Raw genomic sequence first — 22500 nt, 5'->3', positions numbered from 1 at the left:
ATTGTAGGTACTTCAATGCAAAGAAACCTCCCTCCACTCTGAAGTGAGTTGAAAGATAGCCCCAGAAATAACTTTCCATGTTCCTTCTTACAACAGCACTTAGGTTACTGGTCTAAAACTGAGGTAAAGTCCTGTGAATCAGACTGGTTTCAATGAGTTCGACAGTCACGTTGGTCCGGTTTGCGATGAGACTGTGGCGGAACAGATGTTCGGGCTTCAGATGAGTCAGGTTCCCTGGGTACCAAGGGTTCAGGCTTTCTATCACTCTTGATTCTTCCACTATGAGACTCCTAATCAGTTAATTCAATATTGGTGGGAGGCAAAGTAGTCTTCAAATCTGTCTCGTGACTGATCACTCAGTCTTTTCCTTCAGTGATCGGGAACCTGACGATTTACAGTCCAGGTGCTAAGGATCATAGACGTTTATTACAAGGTGATTATGCGCAAGCTGGTTCTAATGCACGTGGAAAAGTAAGTGACGAGCAAGTGCAAGGGAAGAACGATTGTGTATGTGGAAGTGATTGTGTATGTGGAAGTGATTGTGTATGTGGAAGCAATTGTGTATGTGGAAGCAATTGTGTACGTGGAAGCGATTGTGTGCGTGGAGGAGATCGTGTGTGTCTAGGAGATAGCGAGTGTAGAGACATGTCAAAGATCTTGAATGTACAGATCTAGATGTGCATGTGGAGATAGGCACTGAGGAATGGGAACGAACTTGCTCATGGAGAAGATTTTCCACATGGAGACAGGCACTGAGGCAATTATGATTATGAGAGCTTAGGTAAAAGGTTTTGTGCTTATCCTCGTGGAACTTTGCATCATGTATCGAGGTCTCATGGCATGTGGGCTCATGGATCGCGGTCTCCTAGTGTGTGAGTTCGTGAGTATGGTCTTGTGGAGATCGTTGCACTCGTACCAATGGAAGATCCTCTTGTGGAGATCATGGGCCACTAGCAGCCTTCTTCATGTGTGAGAGTGGGGTAGGTGCTTTTAGCTCGTGGGAGCCAGAAGACCAATCTGAGAAGTCTGCAACCTCTGAAGAACTTGTCAGGGCAGGTCGAAAATTTTGTGCGCAAGGCAAAGGTGGCCAAGAAGCACCCTAGGAACAATTCTGGGTAGGACAGGGAGGAAGGCAAGACTACAGGTACTTGACCAACAGCGCTTGTGTCAAATCTTGTTGGGACTGGAGGCAGGTACATGAGCAGTAGGGTCTCATAACTTAACACCTCCCAGAGGGGAGGATTTTGATACAATGATCCTCCCACAAAGCCATGCAGAGGAATCAGGTGCCATGAAAGACTACTCCTGATCAGCAGATCCTGTGCCTCGGTAACCTTCTCCTCCTCTTTTTCAGGGCGGCAGGCAGCTCCTCCACAGGGTCAGCAGGTGAGAAAGAAGGCACAAGAACAGACGAAGATACAGGGGAAGACGACTAACAGTGTTTCTCTGTCACTGAAACTGGTTTCTCAGCTGTGGGTGAACTCTCTGCAGTGGATGAACTCTTTACAGTGGGTGAAGGCTGAACCAAAAAGAAAACAGCTCTTTTGCTTGTCGATGTTTTAATCATTTTATGATTTTTTCTACTTATATAGTAGTTTGGAAGAATTGACTTAACAACAGCAGCTCCTTCTCTGCAATCTGCATCAGGCATGGACACAACCAGTTGCAACAAAGCTCTCACACTCAGATAGAACAGAGGCAGGGGCGGCAGAAGGAAGAGAAAAATTCCAAGATCTAGCAGCTGCTAGAGCATTCAGAAGCTTCTCTACCGAAGGGGGCCTATTAATACCATGGACAGGCTAAAGCAGACCTAAGTCTCGGTCCTTGCAGGAATCGTCAACAGCAGTTACAAATGTGGGAGTGCCTTGGGAGAAAAGCAAAGGGGATTTACCAGCAGCTGGTAGAAGAGAATACTCCTGCATCACTCAAAGAACTCCCTGAAAACAGGGGGGAAATTACTTTCTTTTCTTCTTTCCTCCGCCGACCTCAGCCCCAGAGGAAGAGGAAACAGTCAGCTTTGCACCTGAAGTAGGGATGAAGGTGCATGAGACTTTCTTTGGAATCATTTTTAATGATGCCACCAAGTCCATCTTTGACTACATCTTTTTTGAGAACTCTGCCCACTGCATAGGAGGCCACTCCCTAAACTGTGAATAGATGGAAGCCTGTGAGCAGTCATGCCCCCTGCAGAAACTACATAGATAAAAAGGTCTACATCAATCTTACTTGTGTACTGACCACAACCTCAGTCAGATTTACCAGGACAGGGCAACACATCTTCCCATGTTGTTTTGTTGAGTATTTTTTTTTGGAGTAGTTTGGTATGTGTGATATTTTGTTGTTTTGTGAATGATTTTTTTGTGCATTTCAGTGTTTGAGTTTGTTTTAATTTTATTATGGTTGCTTTTGATGAAGCACAAGTAAACAGTTAAGCAACCTGAGAAGAGAATGACTAAAAAGTATAAATTGTGCCAAAGTAGAATGCTTTGAAGAGTATGTCAGTACATAACTATGGCCAGAATCCAAGGTGACGGAAGCATTGCATGTTGAAGGGGATGCGAGCTACCTGTTACTAGGCAGCCAGCTGTAGTTTACCTCGTTAAAAGCTTAATGACCATTCAAGCTTCACTGAAGTCATACTCCTAATAAAGATTGAAGGTTTGTATTACATATAGGAACAAATAGGTTTCCCCTTTGTCGAAACCCATTTTTACCATCTGTGTTCTTAATGCCTTTTGATTAAAGTTCAATATCAAGGAAGAGCATCAGATTAGTGCATGAACAATGTCACAATATGATAAATCATTAAACAACTGCAAGAGCTTTTACTCTCGTTAAAGCCAATTTTACTTTGAAATTAAAACAAAATGTGTAAAGCTTTAAAGTTATACTTCTAATTACTCAAATTAAGACTATTCTCAGGAAATTGTGAAGTTGCAACTTTTCACAAACATTATTGAAATCTTACTCCCATGAAATTACACATAGCTCAATTAAAACTTAAAACTTGAGAAATGTACTGAAATGTGTTGAAATTTACCTTGCCACTGGCACAGACGTCTGGTATTTACCGTTGTCAAGACGTTCAACTTCGTATTCTGGCATCTCAGATGCACATTCCACTTCATCCTGGTATACACTATCTTCTGTAAATAGATGAAAATTAGAAATATAAATATATTCTCGAAGATAAAAATCTATAGCTATACTTGAAAATGAACAATTATAAATTAGGCATATAGCTTATCAATCATTGTACTCTATTGTCAAATTATTTAGAAAGCCAAATTAAAGCCAACGAATAAAAATTCACAAATTTTATTCAAGGGCATTAATTTCTACAATTCTTAACTCAAGATTGTGTATTTGAAATCTTGATTAACAATTATCTCTGGCATGTCACTAAGATTATTACCAGTATATTTATTTAAACAAATACATTTAACCCTGGATAGGTACGCTCCTCGGACACCCCTTTAACCCTGGATAGGTACGCTCCTCGGACACCCCTTTAAGGGTATACTCGGTCGCGCACGACCCCGACTCCGATAAAAATTCAGGAAAAATTTAGTTATGCATCAATCTGTATTGTTTGACTTGCTAAAAATACTTCAAAGAATGCTAAAAACTACTGAAAATATAAATGATACCCATCTACAAATAACTATTTATTGGAAATATATTAAAAATTTAAGTATACAAAAAAAAAGACGACGTAAATATTCACAAAAAAATAGAAATATACATATACACATAAATTCCTTTAGGGACACCTTCTTAGATGGCAAAGCAACAGTGTGTAATTGCTGGAAATGAGTTGGACCCATAGAAGTCAAGATCTGAAATGAGAAAAAAAGGGTAACTTTTTTTTGGCCAAAATAATTTGTCCAAATTTCATGAATTTTTTTGGGTACCCAAATGAAATAGGAAGAGGCTAATTTTTTATAGAATAAACTCATATTATCCTAGAACAGAAATACATAATAAAATGTGCATTAAGATGTAATTTACTGTTATATCAGGGGCGAAATCTAAAGGTCATTTTTTGACGGCCTAGTTTCACAATGTAAATTTCTTATGAAAATCATTGTATCTCCTATAAAATATGATATTTATGCATTAAAATATACCAAAATATCACGAATTCTATACAGAAAAAGAATATATAGAGATATGCCAACTTACCTTTCGGGTATGTCAACTAAATGGCCGCAGACCGCAACAACTCTTACAGCCCAATCTACCACTTGAAATGAAGAATGGGGTTGCAAACTCCGTATTATCATCAACATCTCTTTTTAACTCCATTAGAAGAAATATAAATTTTATGTTTATATTTATATTTATCATATCAGAAATGAATTATATAGTTATATGAAAAATTATAAAATTAATACAATTCTGGTAAATTTTAATGAAATTACTCGTGTGTTGATGACATCCATGCCGAGGGAATACTGCCTGCTGGCCATTATTGAAGATAAATTCAAAATAAATAGAAAAAAATCAAATTTGCAAAAAATAAGAAAAATTCAGAAATTAGCATTTGAGGGAAAATGGACCTCATGGCAATATATGGCATCTAAGCCAAAACCAATGTCATGCAAGTGGTAGACACACCCTCCATCCACACTTTCCAACTATAAAGAACCAAACAAGTATCAACACTGTTCGACAATTTATAATTATGTAATAACTTTGCTGTTTGATCACTTACCCCTATAAAGGTATGTCAGGGTCGAGGTCGACCCCTGGGGGGGTAAAAAAAACGGGGAAGGAGGGAAGTTAGACGAAAATCAGTCCTAAAGCAGACAATGGCATGTAGACTAGTCACCCCTTGCAGGTCGATCACTTCCATATTCGAGACAGCTGATGATTTATGGGGAAAAAACAGGTTTTGAAAATGCTGTAGGGGTCGCATACGACCCATCATACCTTTCCAGGGTTAAGGGTATACTCGGTCGCGCGCGACCCCAACGCAAAAAAAAAATTCTTGAAAAATCTGTTTTTGCAGTAACCTCCTTTTTTTTTTTTGCCAAAAAAAATTCAATGAATGCTTAAAACTACTGTAAAGATAAATACTACTCATCTGCAGAAAAACTATTTATTATAAATATTTTGAAAAATTAAGTAGAAAAAAAAGACCTTACATAAAAATTCATAAAAAAAAAAAATTATACATATATACACAAATCCTTTTAGGAATTGATTCTTGGATGTTTAGGACACATCTTGATGTATTTTGGATGAAGTCGGACCCACGGAGGTGAAGATCTGAAATGAGAAAAAAAGGGTAACCTTTTTTGGCCAAAAAAATGTGTCCAAATTTCATGAATTTTTTTGGGTACCCAAATGAAATAGGAATTGGCTAATTTTTTTAGGGAATAAACATATGTTATCCTAAAATAGAAATATGTAAAAAAATCTTCATTATTTTGTAAATTACATTTATATCAGGGGCCATATCTAAAGGTCATTTTTTGAGTACTTAGAAATTTCGTAAAAAAATACATATATTTAATATATAATATGATATTTATGCAAGTAAAAATATACCAAAATATCACAAATTCTATAGGGAACAAGAATATATATAGATAGGGCAACTTACACTTCGGATATGTCCACAAAATGGCCGCCAACCACACTGACTCAGACTCCCTAATCTGCCACCTGAAATGTAGGAAGGGTATGTCAATTTCAAGGTGTTATTTACTAATCTAATTATTCTTGGATATGCATAAAAATTGTATGGTGGGTTGCTGGGTGATTGTCCCTTATTTTACGACTATAAAATTAGAATTCTGACCCAAACAAATTTTTTTTGAAGGGAAATAAAAAAAAAAAAAATTGTAAAACAATATAATATTATAGCTAAAAAAATTAGATGATATTCAATCAAAAAAGAAGTAAACAAAATTTTCCGACAAATAAACATCTAAATGAATCATTACTCTGTGATAGTTCCTTAGTACGAAGTAATTTTGAAAGAAATGGGAAAAAACGAAAGTGGCAATCGCAGGAAAATCGAAAACATACCTACAGTATATATACACCATATCTGGCTAAAAATAAAGATAGGCATGGGTAGCCAGATCATCTAGAAACACTTTCCAACACTATAAAAATATAAGTTTTCCGACACTACTTGCCAATTCCTTACGGTAACATGACTAAGCAAAAAAATGCAAAACAAATAAAATGGGCACTCGATGAAAAATGGCAACGTGCTAATGGTGGGCATTTTAGAAAAAAAAAATTTCAGCCACATGCTAGGCAAACCATCAAGGCACATTTTCCGTCAAATAAACATCTAAATGAATCATTACTCTGTGATAGTTCCTTAGTACGTAGTAATTTTGAAAGAAATGGGAAAAAACGAAAAAGTGGCAATCGCAGGAAAATCGAACACATACCTATATATATACGCCATATCTGGCTAAAAAAAAAGATAGGCATGGGTAGCCAGATCATCTAGAAACACTTTCCAACACTATAAAAATATAAGTTTTCCGACACTACTTGCCAATTCCTTACGGTAACATGACTAAGCAAAAAAATGCAAAACAAATAAAAAGGGGCACTCGATGAAAAATGGCAACGTGCTAATGGTGGGCATTTCAGAAAAAAAAAATTTCAGCCACGTGCTAGGCAAACCATCAAGGCACATTTTCCGACAAATAAACATCTAAATGAATCATTACTCTGTGATAGTTCCTTAGTGCGTAGTAATTTTGAAAGAAATGGGAAAAAACGAAAAAATGGCAATCACAGGAAAATCGAACACATACCTATATATACGCCATATCTGGCTAAAAAAAAAGATAGGCATGGGTAGCCAGATCATCTAGAAACACTTTCCAACACTATAAAAATATAAGTTTTCCGACACTACTTGCCAATTCCTTACGGTAACATGACTAAGCAAAAAAATGCAAAACAAATAAAAAGGGGCACTCGCGGAAAAATGGCCAACATTCTAATATACGGCATCTCAGATAAAAAAAAAGACATGCACGTGTTAGCCCAACCATCAAGGCACACTTTCTAACAAATAAACATGAAAAAAAAATCAATAATATATGGTGATTCCTTACTACGTAGTAAATTTTTACAAATATTGAAAAAAAAACAGAAATTGGCAACCGCAGGAAAATACCCCACATACCAATATCTACGGCATATCTGACAAAAACAAAGTCACGCATGGGTAGCCAGATCATCTAGACACACTTTCCAACACTAAAAAAGCAAAAGTTTTGCGACACTATTTGGCAATTTCTTACGGAAAAATGACTTGGCCAAAAAATAAAAAAAAATGAAAAAGGGGCACTCCCGGTAAAATGGTCCTCGTGGTGATGAATGACATTTCAACTAAAAAAAAAATCATGCACATGGTAGCCAAACAATCCACCAAGACTTTCCACAACTGATAACCTATACAAGTTGCACCATTCTACGACAATTTCATAATACAGTGAACCCTCGCTACTTCGCGGTTCGACCATCGCGGATTCACCACTTCGCGGATTTTTTCCATAACCCATATATATACAGTAATATATATATATATATGTATGCATGTATTTATGTATATATGTAGGTATGTATATGTGTATACATATATATATATATATATATATATATATATATATATATATATATATATATATATATATATATTGTCAAGGTTCAAGTTAAATCCACAAAATTAACAATAGGTTATATGTAAAAAACAATAAAACAATTACATTTAATTAACAAAAATTCACATATCAAAATATTACCAATTAATTAACATAACCAACATAACGAAAAAAAACTAAATATTCTGCCCAATACCAAATCCAAAATATCATATGGTATAATAACCGTACTCACAATATACAGAGAAGTTCTTTACAAGTGTTTACGAGGCAGGAGCCGGGGCGAGACACACTGGTGGCAAATAAGCCAGAGCAAAGGTAAACGTGAGGTGGGGATGGGGAGAAAGGGGGAGTAAAGAGAAAGAGACAGGAGGGGGAATCAGAAGGTAGGTTTTACAAGGATACTGGAGAGCTACATTTTAACTCGATTTCAGAATTTCGTACTTTACGAAAGAAGGTTACCATTAGTTATTTATTTAAGTATATACAATATGTACACGGATCCGTTTAATTAATGAAGAAGGCCGGTACTTCACATCTCCTCCCCGCTGAAGAGATCGTAAACTATGAAGGTACGATATTCCCTGGTACGGGTGTTCTTGACAGTGCATCAGCTATACGATTGTCTTGACCACGAATGTGCTGAACACGGATATTGAAGTTTTGTAAGTAGAGAGACCATCTTAAAATTTTCTGGTTCACATTTCGAGCTCTGTTCAAGAAGACGAGGGGGTTGTGGTCGGTTAACACAGTAATGGGGTTATTTGTGGAAACGTAGACTTCATATTTCTGCAAGGCTTGTACTATAGCTAGGAGCTCTTTCTCCACAGTAGATAGCGACCTTTGGTGCTTCTTCAACCTGCATGAATAGTAAGACACAGGGTGAAGCAAGTTAGTTTCAGGCTTCTCTTGTAGAAGGACAGCACCAACCCCGTAGTCACATGCATCTACCTGGAGAACAAAAGGTTTTGAAGGATCAGGAGTTGTTAATACTGGTTTACAGCAAAGTAGGCATTTGATCTGTTTGAAGGAGTCCTGACAAGATTCATCCCATACGAATTTAGTCTTAGTACTGGTCAAGTTTATCAACGGATGAGCTACATTACTGAAATTCTTGCAAAATCTGCGGTAATACGAGGTCATTCCAATAAATCTCATTACTTCTTTTCTATTTGTAGGTACGGGATAATTTAATATAGCTTCTATGTTAGTGGTTTTAGGCAAGATTTCCCCACTTCCAATAACATGTCCCAAGTACTTTACACGAGCTCTGGCAAAGTTTGATTTAGCAAGATTTATTGTTAATCTCAACCTTCTAAATCTATCAAGAAGTGCTTTAAGCTTACCAAGATGTTCCTCCCATGTGTCAGATACTACAAGAATGTCATCCAGGTAACCGTAAACCCCATCCAGATCTCTTATGACATCATTTACCATTCTCTGAAATGTGGCAGGTGCGTTGCACAAACCAAAAGGAAGTCTTTCATATTGAAACAACCCAAAGGGAGTAATAAAAGCGGACATCTCCTTCGCTCTCCCTGACAATGGGACTTGATAATATCCCTTCAGCATATCTACTTGGGTTAAATATTTCGACTTACCAATGGAGTCCAGTATATCATCAATACGTGGTAGGGGATAACTGTCTTTTATGGTTACCGAATTTAATTTTCTAAAGTCTGTACATAACCTGACCTTACCATTAGACTTTGGCACTAGTAAGCAAGGAGAAGCCCAAGGAGACTTGCTAGGCACAGCAAGTTTATGCTTCAGTAGATACTCGACCTCTTCTTGCATTACCTTCCGTTTTTCAAAATTGATTCGATAGTAGTTTTGTCGTATAGGACGAGTTCCTGGCAATAACTCGATGTCGTGAGAAATAACACTGCATTCTCGGGGATTATCACTGCATACATCTTCATACTGTCGTAGCAGATTCTCAATATCACACCGTTGCTCCGCATTTAGGTGCTGTAGATACTGTGGAAGAGATTCTAAGATTTCTTTATTAGAAAAGTCAGCCCAAGATGGGATTTCATCTAGGCCTAAGTAGTTTACATCCTTTAAGGTGGTGGACTTTTGTTTTACAACAACAGTGTCTCTGGAACAAAATAGAGCAGCAGAGGAATCGGCATGATATTCTTTAAGCATATTGACATGGACTAACTGAGTGCTTTTACGTCTATCTGGAGTTTTTATGATATAATTCTGATTATTTAAACGTTTCTGTATAACATAAGGGCCAGAAAACTTGCTTTTAAAAGGAGAACCAGTAATGGGATAGAAGGCCATGACTAAATCTCCCACATTGAACTTCCTATCTTTACTGATTTTATCATACCTAATTTTCATCTCTTCTTGATTTTTACACAAGTTGTTTAGAGCAAATTTATGAATTTTATTAATATTTTCCTTTAATTTCTGTAGGTACTGACTCACTGTTATAGCCTCTACGTTATACTTGTCAAGTAACTTATCTTTAACTACTTGTAAAGGACCACGTACTTTACGACCATAGAGCATTTCAAAAGGTGATACACCTAGAGACTCAGAAGGTACTTCCCTAATTACAAATAGTAAATAGTCTATGCCTTCATCCCAATCAGATTCAGATTCAATACAAAACTTCCTAAGCAACGACTTTAAAGTCTGATGATGCCGTTCTAATGCTCCCTGAGATTCTGGGTGATAAGGAGATGAGAGACACTGTTTTATACACAACTCATTCATAGTTTTCTGAAAAACATCACTAGTAAAATTAGTGCCCCTATCACACTGGATTTCCTTAGGAAACCCGTAAGTTGTAAATACTTTGAGTAAGTGGTTAAGAACATTTTTAGAGGAAATATTCCTGACTGGAAGTGCAATAGGAAATCGTGAGGTAGGGCACATTATAGTCACAAGATATTGATTGCCCTTCTTTGTCTTTGGCAGTGGACCTACACAATCAATGATAATTCGATGGAATGGCTCATGAGGTACAATAATAGGATTCAAAGGTGCCTTTGGTATAACCTCATTAGGCTTACCGGCAATTTGACAAATATGACAATGTTTAATGAAATTTACAACATCAGCCTTCATTTTAGGCCAGAAAAAATCATAAGCTAAACGGTTGTAAGTTTTAGTAATTCCAAAATGTGAATAAACATTATGAGCGAGCTCCAATAAATCTTTACGTAAATCATGAGGGACTACCAACTGTTCTCTGTCACTCCATGTTTCATCATTACCCAGCCTAGGAGATCTATATAACCTAAAAAGTAAGTCATCCTTAAAGTAATACCCTGGTACCTTTTCCATTCCTTTCTCCAATGCTTGCTTATAAACACCCTTTAGAGTTGGATCTTCTCTCTGTAACTTAACAAGGCTTTTCTTGTTCATTTTTACTTTATCTGCGAGATTAGGTACACTTACTTTCACTCTATCATTATTAACCATACTGCGGGTCGTCACATTAACACAACCCTCCACTTTTGACTCTTTTTCATTTTCACTTTCCCCTATTATTCCAGGAGTTTCATACATTATCAGATTGGGTAACAACAGTTCTCCAGCAAGATCGTTACCAAGTAACACTTGTACATTTGGCAAGGGGAAATTCCCTTCTCTAACAGCTATTTTTACTTTACTAGTTACATACGGACAATCCATGAACACTTCTGTAAGTGGCAATAGTTTAGCGTCTGTTAAATCCCTGACTATGACATTTTCATCAAGCAATGTGAGATTTGGAACAGCACTTTTAATTAAAATGCTTTGGTTTGAACCTGTATCCCTTAACATTCTTACTTTAATGGGTTTATCATTACTGTGCAATGATATTGTACCGTTACAAATGAATTTTTCAAACAAATTCTTATCCTGTGATACACAATGCATTGCAGACTCTTTACCAGTGTCTGATTTGTGTCCTGGGAACATCTTAACTGGAGGTCTGTTTTCAGTTACTTTTCCCTTCTTACATGCAGGATTTGGACAATTGCTAATCATGTGGCCTTCCTTCTTACAATAATTGCAAAAAAAAACCCTATCAGTTCTCCCATCTTTATCACCCAGCGATTCTGCTCTATGTTGTTTTACATTACCCAGACTGCCTTTATGTATTAATGAATAATTATCAGCCAAAACAGCTGCCTTTTTTAGATCCTTCTCTTCCTTATCAGCTATATACAACATGATATTTTGAGGGAGACGTCTCTTAAATTCCTCAGTTACAATGAGATTAATTAATTCCTCATAAGTATCTACATCTTCTGAATCAAGCCACTTCTTAAACAACCTTAATTTTTCTGCAGCAAATTCAGTCCAAGTCTTAATATGGGGCTTAACATAATTACGAAACTTCTGACGATAACCTTCACTAGTTACAGCATACGCATCTAAAACAGCTTTTTTGATTACCACATAGCTCGATTCGCCTACCAGGCTACCAACAACAGTGGCAGCCTTCCCGACCAACTTAGGCTTAATAAGCCACACCCATTGTTCAAGAGGCCATTTCATGTAAGAAGCCAAGTCTTCGAAATTCTTAAAAAACACGTCAACTTCAGTCTCATCGAACTTAGGAACTAACTTGATGCATCTAGTCATATCAAATTTCATTGGTTGTCTAGCTTCTAGTTCTAATTCTCGTTCTTTATTTTCCATAGCTAACCTAATTTTACTCTCTTCCACTTGCTGAGCTACACGAGCTTCATAGACTAATTTAGCTTGAACAAACTCCAATTCCTTTTGCTGTCTTTCTAATAAAGCCTTATTTTCTATTTCCAACTCTCTCTTTTTCTTCTCTAGTTCAGCATTTATGGTTTCCCTTTTCTTCTCTAGTTCAGCATTTATGGTTTCCCTTTTCGTTTGTTCTAACTGAATAGCCAGCTTCATATACTCTACATCCGATGATTTATCACCCACGTCTACGATATATTTGCTACCCTCAGAACTATCCACTAGGTCTTCACTTATACAATGCTGTACTATGTAATTACGTACTACATCCTTCTTTGCATTAGGAGGAAGAGCTACCCCAAATTTAGCTGCTAACAACAAAAGTTCATTCTTATTAGCGACAACAATGGAAGTCAGGTGTGACTCTGGGTCACTATGAAAATCATCAACACTAAAGAGCGGCATTTTGAGTTAAGAGACGTCTACCTGTTAGTAACACCTTGTAAACAATTGTTACTTCTGAAAGTAGGATATATAGTCTACACCATATACTGTGTTAAACACTTGAAATCATAATAAATGTGCACAATGGAAACTAGGAAGCGAATTCTGAAGTTAACACCTCGGAAAAGAATGCTTCGGACAAGGATAATTAGTTATAACAAGCATTTACACAACTACCCATGTCGACGGCCGCTAAGCGAAATATGTTACCTTAAGATTTTCCGCTGAACGCTCCAAATACAACGAAAGTGGTTAATCAGTGTTCAAGACCCGATTATAAACTATATTGGCTTAGTTACAACCGTAATTAAAGATTAAAGACACTTGAGGTCGATGGTGGCTCGCGGACAGAACAATAGAGATAACTCGTTAGCACTAAAAATAAATCTTACTCTAAAAGGATTACGGTATCACTGTTGAAACATCACTGAATTACTTGCGCATTGTAACATTAATACTCAACACATGATAATCATATCCCACGATCAGAATACAAAATGTTACGTTGAAATGGATTTGGGCAGAATTTGATTTTAAATTAAGTAGATCCCGGACACAGGCCCCCAATTGTCAAGGTTCAAGTTAAATCCACAAAATTAACAATAGGTTATATGTAAAAAACAATAAAACAATTACATTTAATTAACAAAAATTCACATATCAAAATATTACCAATTAATTAACATAACCAACATAACGAAAAAAAACTAAATATTCTGCCCAATACCAAATCCAAAATATCATATGGTATAATAACCGTACTCACAATATACAGAGAAGTTCTTTACAAGTGTTTACGAGGCAGGAGCCGGGGCGAGACACACTGGTGGCAAATAAGCCAGAGCAAAGGTAAACGTGAGGTGGGGATGGGGAGAAAGGGGGAGTAAAGAGAAAGAGACAGGAGGGGGAATCAGAAGGTAGGTTTTACAAGGATACTGGAGAGCTACATTTTAACTCGATTTCAGAATTTCGTACTTTACGAAAGAAGGTTACCATTAGTTATTTATTTAAGTATATACAATATGTACACGGATCCGTTTAATTAATGAAGAAGGCCGGTACTTCACAATATATATATATATATATACACACACACACACATATATATATATATATATATATATATATATATATATATATACATACATATATATATATATATATATATATATATATATATATATATATATATATATATATATAATATATATAATATATATATATATATATATATATATATATATATACGGATTTTGAGCGAAGCGAAAAATCTATTTTTGGGTAAGATGGCCATGTCGTCCTGATGGAGGTTCCTTAAAGGCAGCTTCCTAGGGTATATTACAACTACGGCGATATTCCCAGAGAATTTACCTTAAGGTACCCAGAATTCTAACTCCTGGAGCGAGTATCCCTAAAAAAGACCTTAGGGATATCGTAAATATCAGTGGACGTATTCTTGACACGCCTCATAGCAATCTATACCCCGAATAGAGTTAACACTTCGTAGGGGTCAAATGGCAAGAAAACGAAAACGATAAGAAAGGGGGGAGCCGTTCGTAAGGCATCTCTCCTCCCCGTTTCGTAAGCGTGCCCTGCGCCGCTCGCGGCGCCATCTGTATTCCTTGTAGCGATACACGAGGTGTTACAGATACTGTATGTAGGGAGGGGTCCTACAGCCCTTTTCTTTTTTTTTTTTTTTTTTGAAAAGGGACAGGGCGGGTCCATCAGGACGACATGGCCATCTTACCCAAAAATAGATTTTTCGCTTCGCTCAAAATCCATTTTTTGGGCTCAAGCCATGTCGTCCTGATGGAAGTATACCAGAGCATTACTGTATCTGTGGATTCTCAATACGTGCCGTACTCCTCAGGAATGTTTCTTAGTCAACTCGACTGAAAGACCTAAGATGTTACCGTTATACATCTTTTCACTAATCATAAGCCATGAAAGCGCTTCCTGCCCCCTACAGGGAGGAGTCCTACTAGACTCTAGAAACGAACGAAGAGTACATATACCTATGTATGAATCACTCGCAAGCCAGTACAATATAGTGGTCTCACTCTATATGAAGTAAAGCATAGTCCTTACGGAACTACAGCATCCAAGGGAAAAACCCCGACCAGCACCCTGGTCGAAGTAGAAATAGACAAAAAGGTTATATCTGCGTAGGATTAAACTTGCTGCCGCCACCGTCCTCAAGGGTGGAGCCCTTTATGCTAAGGAAAGTATAAACCAGTGCAACAAGGCTTGCATTAAGGAATAGGCTATTATAGATATCCCCGATTAATATACATAGGCTAAATGCTCAATAATTAACATGAAATCAATATAGGTGAAGGAGACGCAAGGTTCCCGAGAACAAGTTTATTGAATAACAATAAATAGACATGGTTACCACAAATATATACATATGATAGGTGGATGACCAACAATTTACACAAGTACCGTAGTGCATGGATGTATGGTTATCTGAAAGAAAACAATCAGGTCACTTGTCACATACCAAGGTATCAAAGTTAAACGTCCATGTTACTATCCACTGACATTAGCGTCAGAAACGCTCGGCACACCTGTCTGTACTTGTGCTACAATCACCATAACGCTGGAACAGTCACTGTGGGCTCCCAGAGCCTTCACTACTAGTTATAGCAACGCATATAACTATACACTCACCCAAGAATCAAAGTCCCAATTAAATCCACTGTTCCTCGCAGAGTTAAACAGCAGGGTTAACGACGCAACCAACTGCTACCACAGACCTCTTTAGCTGCTCCACTTGCTTAGCATAGTGGCGAAAGAATACCCTGGAAGACTTCCAGCCAGTGTATGAACGAAGGTGTTCAAAATCCATAAAGTTAAAGAAGTTTAAGGATGAAGCAACTTTCCTCGGATCATGACCTGCGGGTGAACTGTCAGGATCCGCTCTGCGAATAAAATATGTAATTTTCGCCCTAAGTTGATTTAAAGATAAATTCGAGCCCGATGTTTCTCCTCTGAATAGTTGGCCCCCATGGAAGTCTGAAGTTCTACGAAGATAGACCTTTAGGCATTCTACGGGACATAGAGATGCATCTTCTTTCAGAGGGCAGATTCTCCAGGGACCCCACCTGTTGGTGGGCAACTCGTTCTTAGCGAGAAACATAGGGTCCGGAAACAGGTTCAGTTCTCCCCCATCCAGGAACTGAACCCGGCCCTCCTCTCTCGAGAGGGCTACAATCTCACTAACTCTGGCCCCAGAAGCAAGGGCAAAAAGGAAGATCACTTTTTGAGTCAGGTCCTTCAGTGCACACTCCTCATTATCCAGTAATGAGGCAAAATGAAGGACTTTGTCTAAAGACCATGAAATAGGCTTTGGAGGAGCTGAAGGTCTAAGCCTAGCACAGGCCTTCGGGATCTTGTTAAACATCTCGTTAGCGAGGTCTACCTGGAAGGCATATAGAATGGGTCTTGTCAGAGCTGACTTACATGTAGAAATCGTGTTAGCCGCCAGCCCCTGTCCGTGGAGGTGGATGAAGAAGGATAGGCAGAACTCCGTAGAGATCTCGTGCGGATTCTTGTCTTTGACAAAGGCTACCCATTTCTTCCATGCTGATTCGTACTGCCTTCTAGTAGACTTACACTTATATTCTTCCAGGAAGTCGATGCTATCTTTCGAGATTCCGAACCGTTTCTTCACCGCTAGGGAGAGAAAATCATGAGCTGCAGGGTCCGGGTTTTCTGTGATGAAGCGTAGACAGTCGACTTCTGGACTTGCTGGGACAGAACTGGGTCGGGGAGTGGTAGAAACTCTAGTCGTAGTTCCAGAGCTAGAGGGAACCATACACTGTTCGGCCACTTGTGGGCCACTATCGCTGCTACTCCCTTGAAGGATCTCAGTTTGTTGAGGACCCTCAACATCAGATTGTGAGGGGGAAACAGGTAGATCCTGGACCATCTGTTCCAATCGAGGGACATCGCATCTACTGCTTCCGCCAAGGGGTCCTCGTACGGGGACACATATCTCGGCAGCTTCTTGTTGTCCTTCGTCGCGAAGAGGTCTATCTGCAGTTCTGGGACTTGACTCGAGATGAAGGAGAATGATCCTGCGTCTAGGGACCATTCCGACTCTATCGGTGTAACCCTGGATAGAGCGTCCGCGGTCACATTCCGGACTCCTTGAAGGTGAACTGCTGACAGGTGCCACTTCTTCTTCTCCGCCAGTCGAAATATGGCTAACATTACCTGGTTGAGAGGTGGAGATCTCGATCCCCGCCGATTCAGACATTTCACTACCACCTCGCTGTCCAGTACCAACCTTACATGGATCGAGTGACGTGGGGATACTTTCTTCAGAGTAAGAAGCACTGCCATAGCTTCTAGAAAGTTTATGTGAAAAGTCCCAAATAGCTTGGACCAGGTCCCTTGCACTTTTTTCCGATGGGAGTGACCTCCCCACTCTACCTTTGAGGCGTCTGTGTGGATTGTCACTGACGGGGGGGGGTGGCTGAAGAGGTACTGACCTCTTTAGACAACTGGCTTGAGACCACGGTCTGAGAAGAGAACGTAGCCGAAGTGGGACCGGTCTCTTCAAGTCCCTTCGCTCTTTTGATGCAAAGGTTCTCCAAACTCCCGCTGCATCTTTTAGCTGTGCTCTTAGCACTGGGTCTGTTACTGATGCGAACTGAAGAGAGCCCAAAACCCTCTCTTGTTCGCGTCTTGATATCCTCTCGGAACCTAGAAGTCTCTTGACAGACCCCGCTATTTCCTTCCTTTTCGACATTGGAATGGAAAAACGGTGTGACACTAGATCCCAGTGAATTCCCAACCACTGGAACCTCTGAGCTGGAGAAAGACGGGACTTTTTTCTGTTGATCATGAAACCTAGATATTCCAGGAACTGAATCACCTGTAGGGAAGCCTGCAAGCATTCAGCTCTGGATGCTGCCCACACCAACCAATCGTCCAGGTAGGCTACTACCTGGAACCCTTTTAGGCGTAACTGTTTGAGCGCTGCGCTCGCAAGCTTCGTAAAGATCCTTGGAGCTATGTTTAGCCCGAAAGGCATCGCTCTGAAAGCATAAAGCTTTTGTTGTAGCTTGAATCCTAGGTAGGGGGAGAGACGGCGACTTATTGGAACGTGCCAATATGCGTCTGACAAATCGATGGAGACGGTATATGCCCTCTTGGGCAGTAAGGCCCTTATGTGTTGTAACGTTAACATCTTGAACTTGTGGTTCATTATGAACTTGTTGAGTGGTGACAAGTCCAGAATGACTCTGAGTTTCCCCGAGTCTTTCTTGGGAACACAAAACAGCCTCCCTTGGAACTTGATGGACTTTACCCTCCGGATCACCTTTTTCTCCAACAGTTCTTGAATGTACTCCTCCAAAACGGGGGTGGAGTGTTGGAAAAATTGAGGGCACAGGGGCGGAGTACTGTACCAACTCCAACCCAGTCCATTTTTGAGCAGGCTGTGGGCCCAGGGATCGAAGGTCCAGCGATCCCGGAAATACTGTAGTCTCCCACCTACCGGCGACACTTCACTTTGACTGCCCTGCAGTCTTGCCTCCCTGGCCGCGACCACCTCTGAATCCTCTTCCCCTAGAGGGGCGTCTCGCCGCACCTCTGGCTGCACCTCTGGGCTTTGCTCGAAACGTGGTCGATTGCCCTTCGAACACTGGATTGAATGCCGGGGATGCTGATGACACGGCTTGGGGTACCCATTGGAAGGTGGTTGGGGTCTGGGCTACCAGTTGTGGTACCGGAGGCAAAGCTGGCTGCTGCTGCTGCTGTCGTTGTGGTCTGAAAGGCTTGGCTGGACGGGAAGAAAACCTCGATTTCTTCGCCTTTCCTTTCGGCTGAGGGCCCTCATCAGGGGAAGACTTCCTCTTAAGGGACAGGCCCCACTTAAGGAAAAGATTACGGTTCTCAGTGGCCGCCTTGTCCACCACCTCCTTGACCACTTCATTGGGAAAGAGATCCTTACCCCAGATGCTAGATGAGATGAGTCTCTTGGGTTCATGCCTCACTGTGGCCGAGGCGAAAACAAACTCCCTACAGGCCCTCCTCGCTTTGACAAAGCAATAGAGGTCCTTAGTCACCGTGGCCAGATGGATCTTGGCCATTACCATGAACATCTCAGGCATCTTGGGGTCGCTAGCCATTGTCTCCATGTTAGTCTGGAGAGACATCGAGGCTGCCAGACGCTCCTTTGTGTCCAATTCCCTCCGTAGGAGGAATTCCGACAACTTGGGAAGGTTTTCGCCGAACTGCTGACCTGCAATATCGGCGTCCAACTTCCCAACCGAGAAGGTGAGGTGTACCTCCTTCCAGTCCTTGTTATCCAACGGCAAGGCCAACGACAGTGGCTTGCATTCCTCCAGAGATGGACATGGTTTGCCAGCTTCAACCGCCTTCAAAATGGCTGCGAACCCTTTCTGCATAAAGGGGAAGGCCCTAGCCGGGGAGGATACGAAGGAGGGGTGCTTCTTACTCAAAGCAGCAACTTTAGAGTTTGAGAACCCCCTCTCCTTCAATGCAGATGTTAAGGCAGCTTGAGCCTTGGAGTGATCCAGGATGATCACCTCCTTCGGTTCCGTCTCCTCCTTCGAGGCCGGCTCCTTCTTCAGACGGACATAACAGTCCGGGTAGGCCCCTCTGCTGGGCCAGAATTCCACCTCCTCAAGGGGAACTGAGCCCAGTTTCTCCGACATGACGATCTTCCCGACCGTCATCGGCATGTGCTCGGCATATCTCCACGGGTTGGCATCCGAGCACAGAGGAAGGTCCTTCACATTGAGCTTCTTTGGAGGTCCACGTGATGCTGTGATCTTCTGCATCTGGAGCTCCCTTGCAGCGGCCTTCTGATTATTCTCCCTCTGCATCTGTTGTATCATACCAACGATGGAAGAGAGAGCCTGTCCCAGCTCTGCTGGAAGAGCGGACGAAGTAGAGGGGATAGGTTCAGGGGCCTGAACCGGAACGTCTGAAGGTACGGGAACCTCTTCCTCCACGGCAATCGGATCTTGATCCTCCTCCTCACCCTCTGCGAGGAGGTCCTGTTCCGCACGGTCGGACAAGTCAGACATCTTGTCATCCAGCTGGATGTCCTGCATGGCATCCGCAACATCCTCCTCCACTGGGATCTGGACGAGAGGGATCTCCGGCCGAGGCTGGGGAACAACAGCGTCAGTAGAAGCCTTGGGAAAAAGGTATGCCCTCATCTTCTCATTAGGAAGATAAGGTCCAGTGGTGTTCTTCTGGAAACCCCTTACCCATAAACGGAGCTTCTCCCTCGCTGCATCCCTTGACTCCGCCGACCTAGGGGATTCAAAAGCCTCTGATAGCAGGTTAGTACATACTGCACATACCTGCGGATCCCAGTAGCGATGATCATCATTGGAGGCTGCGCAAGCCGCGTGCCTCCTACACGAGACATGTCCGCAAAAGTTCTTGCTGCGGACATTGCAGAAGACACTATCACATTTCGGATGCTCCTCCTGTAAAAGAAGAAAATTTCCATGAATATCAAGTGAATTTCAATTCACATGTAAATATGAGCATTTACAAAGAATAAGGGAAAGACACCTACTTGTGAAACCCACACAATCACCTGTAGAAGCCCACCAGCCATAAAATCACGTAGTTAGTCTTTACTAGAATAACCAGAGATCATATTTCCCGAGGGAAATTAGGTGTAGCTCACACCTAAGGTAAGATTTTACCATTCTGGCCAGAGATGAAAAGAATTTTCTTTTTATCCTTGTAAGGCGACACCAAGTGATTGCACAAAGCAACACAAGTAAGTTAGAAAAACAGTGTTGTAACCTACTATATCATGGTCTCCCTTGGTAGAATACACCACCCAAGAAAGAACTGATACAGTACATGAGGGTGGTGTGCCGGCCGGCTCTTGCCGGTCAGTACCCCCCCCCCCCTTTTTTCCAAAGGTAGGTCTCAAGTATACAACTTCAGATCACCCCTATTGGGGAGAACTCCAGTTCCCATGCCTGAACCGGCCGGCAGTGGTTGCCGGTCCGTAGCCACCCGGGTAGCACCGTGTTGCCGACCATCACTCTTAGTGGCCGGCTAACCGAGCAATGTAGCAGGCCGGCCGGCAGCGGTAAGCAAACCCTGCCGGCTGGCATCCACACCAGGTAGCGCTCGGCTGCCGGCCGCCACTCATAGTGGCCGGCAGATGAGCAAGAGACCGGCCGGCAAAGGCATATAACCACCGCCGACCGACAGCAAGAGAACTAGAGAACACCCCCCACCGACGGCCGGCCCCTAGGCTGGCAGACGGCAAGGACAACACATAAGAAGACAACAGAATGAGTGCCGGGCTAAGAAGCTATGAACCTCTGCGCCCGGCACCCGAAAGAGTGCCGAGAGGAAGGGGAGACACTAAGTCAGGCTTCCTAACCACTGCTTACTGAATCTACAGACGGCAGCGGTTGAGGGACCAAGAAAGGACCGGGCAGCACTCAAAGAAAGGGTCTCTGCCGGTCGGCACACTCTGCCGGCCGACAGGGGACCACGTCAGTTCCCCATCCTAACCTAGGCTAGGTACGGATGCGGACGACTGACACAAAGGAAACGGAAAAATAGAAGGGAAGGACAGAGGGTCCTGTCCAACCTTGCCTTGGTTAAGGATCATTCCCAACTAAGAAAGCTCATCTCAGCCAGAGAAATCCCGGGAGGGAGGCCGGCACTACTGGCTGCCTCCCTAAAACCAAGGCAAGGAAGGAATTGCTATTCCGGAAAGGGAACATATCCCGAACCCGGAACGGCAAAGAGGACAAGTCTGAGGGGTCACCGAGCGAAGGGATCAACTACAGGAACCCTACAAGGTGATCCAAGGAGGATAAACCTCCTATGCCCGTGTCAGGCAGCAAGGGAGACTCTGCCCCACGCTAGACCAACACGGACTCAGACTAATACACTGCTGTACTGTCCCCCTCTGAACCAATTCAGTTGGAGCAGGAAGGTACAGTACTACTCCAGCATAGTTATATTTGAAAATTAATTCAAACAAACCACTAGAGTTAAGCCTAAGGCTTAAACAGAGGGAAAGGGTTTGCCCCTTCCCCGAAGAGAAGGGAGCAAACGGGGAAACAGATAATATTATAATGACCTAAGACAACCTAGCCTAGACACTAAGAGAATCGATTACCTAAATCACCGAAACTCACTCCAATACTATCTTGGAAAATACTCGAAAAAGAGCTTATATGTATAACCTTGCCTAACGCTTTAAGCAATATAAAATCACACTTGGAAGACTAATTATCATGCAGGAAGTACAAGGGCCAACAACTAGGCTACGAAGACTAGTGTTGGTCAGCCTAGGCAAATCTTTCGCCAGGCACACTACTATCGCATCATAACAGAATTCCTAAATAAGCTAAGCAGCTAATTATTAAAGCGCAAGGGGCTGGGAACGTCGCTCTTGCTAACAAATAAATCCTATTCTAGCGAGCGACAGCGTCCATGACGCCTCCACCAGGCAACAGCTCTTGTATCAAAGATAACTCTTTTAATTACTTTAATTTTAAACAAGAGCCTACATTTATACATAAAAGAAATAGTACTCAACTTATCCGAGGCAGAAGAAGTTGGAGAAAGCATAATAAGATAGTAAATCCAAGATTTTGGTAGTAACACAGGGAAAAACACCGAGTCGTATAGCTACGCAAAAAGGAATACA

General features: G+C 41.2%; 1 protein-coding gene across 2 annotated transcripts in view; it reads right to left on the bottom strand.

Moving 5' to 3' along the window:
- Positions 1–22500, bottom strand: part of LOC137630237 (activating signal cointegrator 1 complex subunit 1-like) — a 147782-nt gene that overhangs the window by 85513 nt on the left and 39769 nt on the right. The window contains exons 1-2 of one of the 2 annotated variants that reach the window (XM_068361697.1): positions 5612–5633; positions 3041–3146 (exon numbers count right to left, since the gene is read on the bottom strand). In XM_068361697.1, coding sequence (XP_068217798.1) covers positions 3041–3105 — 65 coding nt within the window. In that variant the 5' untranslated portion in view covers positions 3106–3146; positions 5612–5633. Of the gene's footprint in view, positions 1–3040; positions 3147–5611; positions 5634–22500 lie in introns of those variants that run through there. The other variant, XM_068361696.1, reaches the window with a different exon arrangement.

Source organism: Palaemon carinicauda, chromosome 38 (assembly GCF_036898095.1).
Source record: "Palaemon carinicauda isolate YSFRI2023 chromosome 38, ASM3689809v2, whole genome shotgun sequence".
Lineage (NCBI taxonomy): Eukaryota > Metazoa > Arthropoda > Malacostraca > Decapoda > Palaemonidae > Palaemon > Palaemon carinicauda.
The sequence above is the reverse complement of the archived record's forward strand: the minus strand, read 5'-3'. Positions and strand labels throughout refer to the sequence as shown.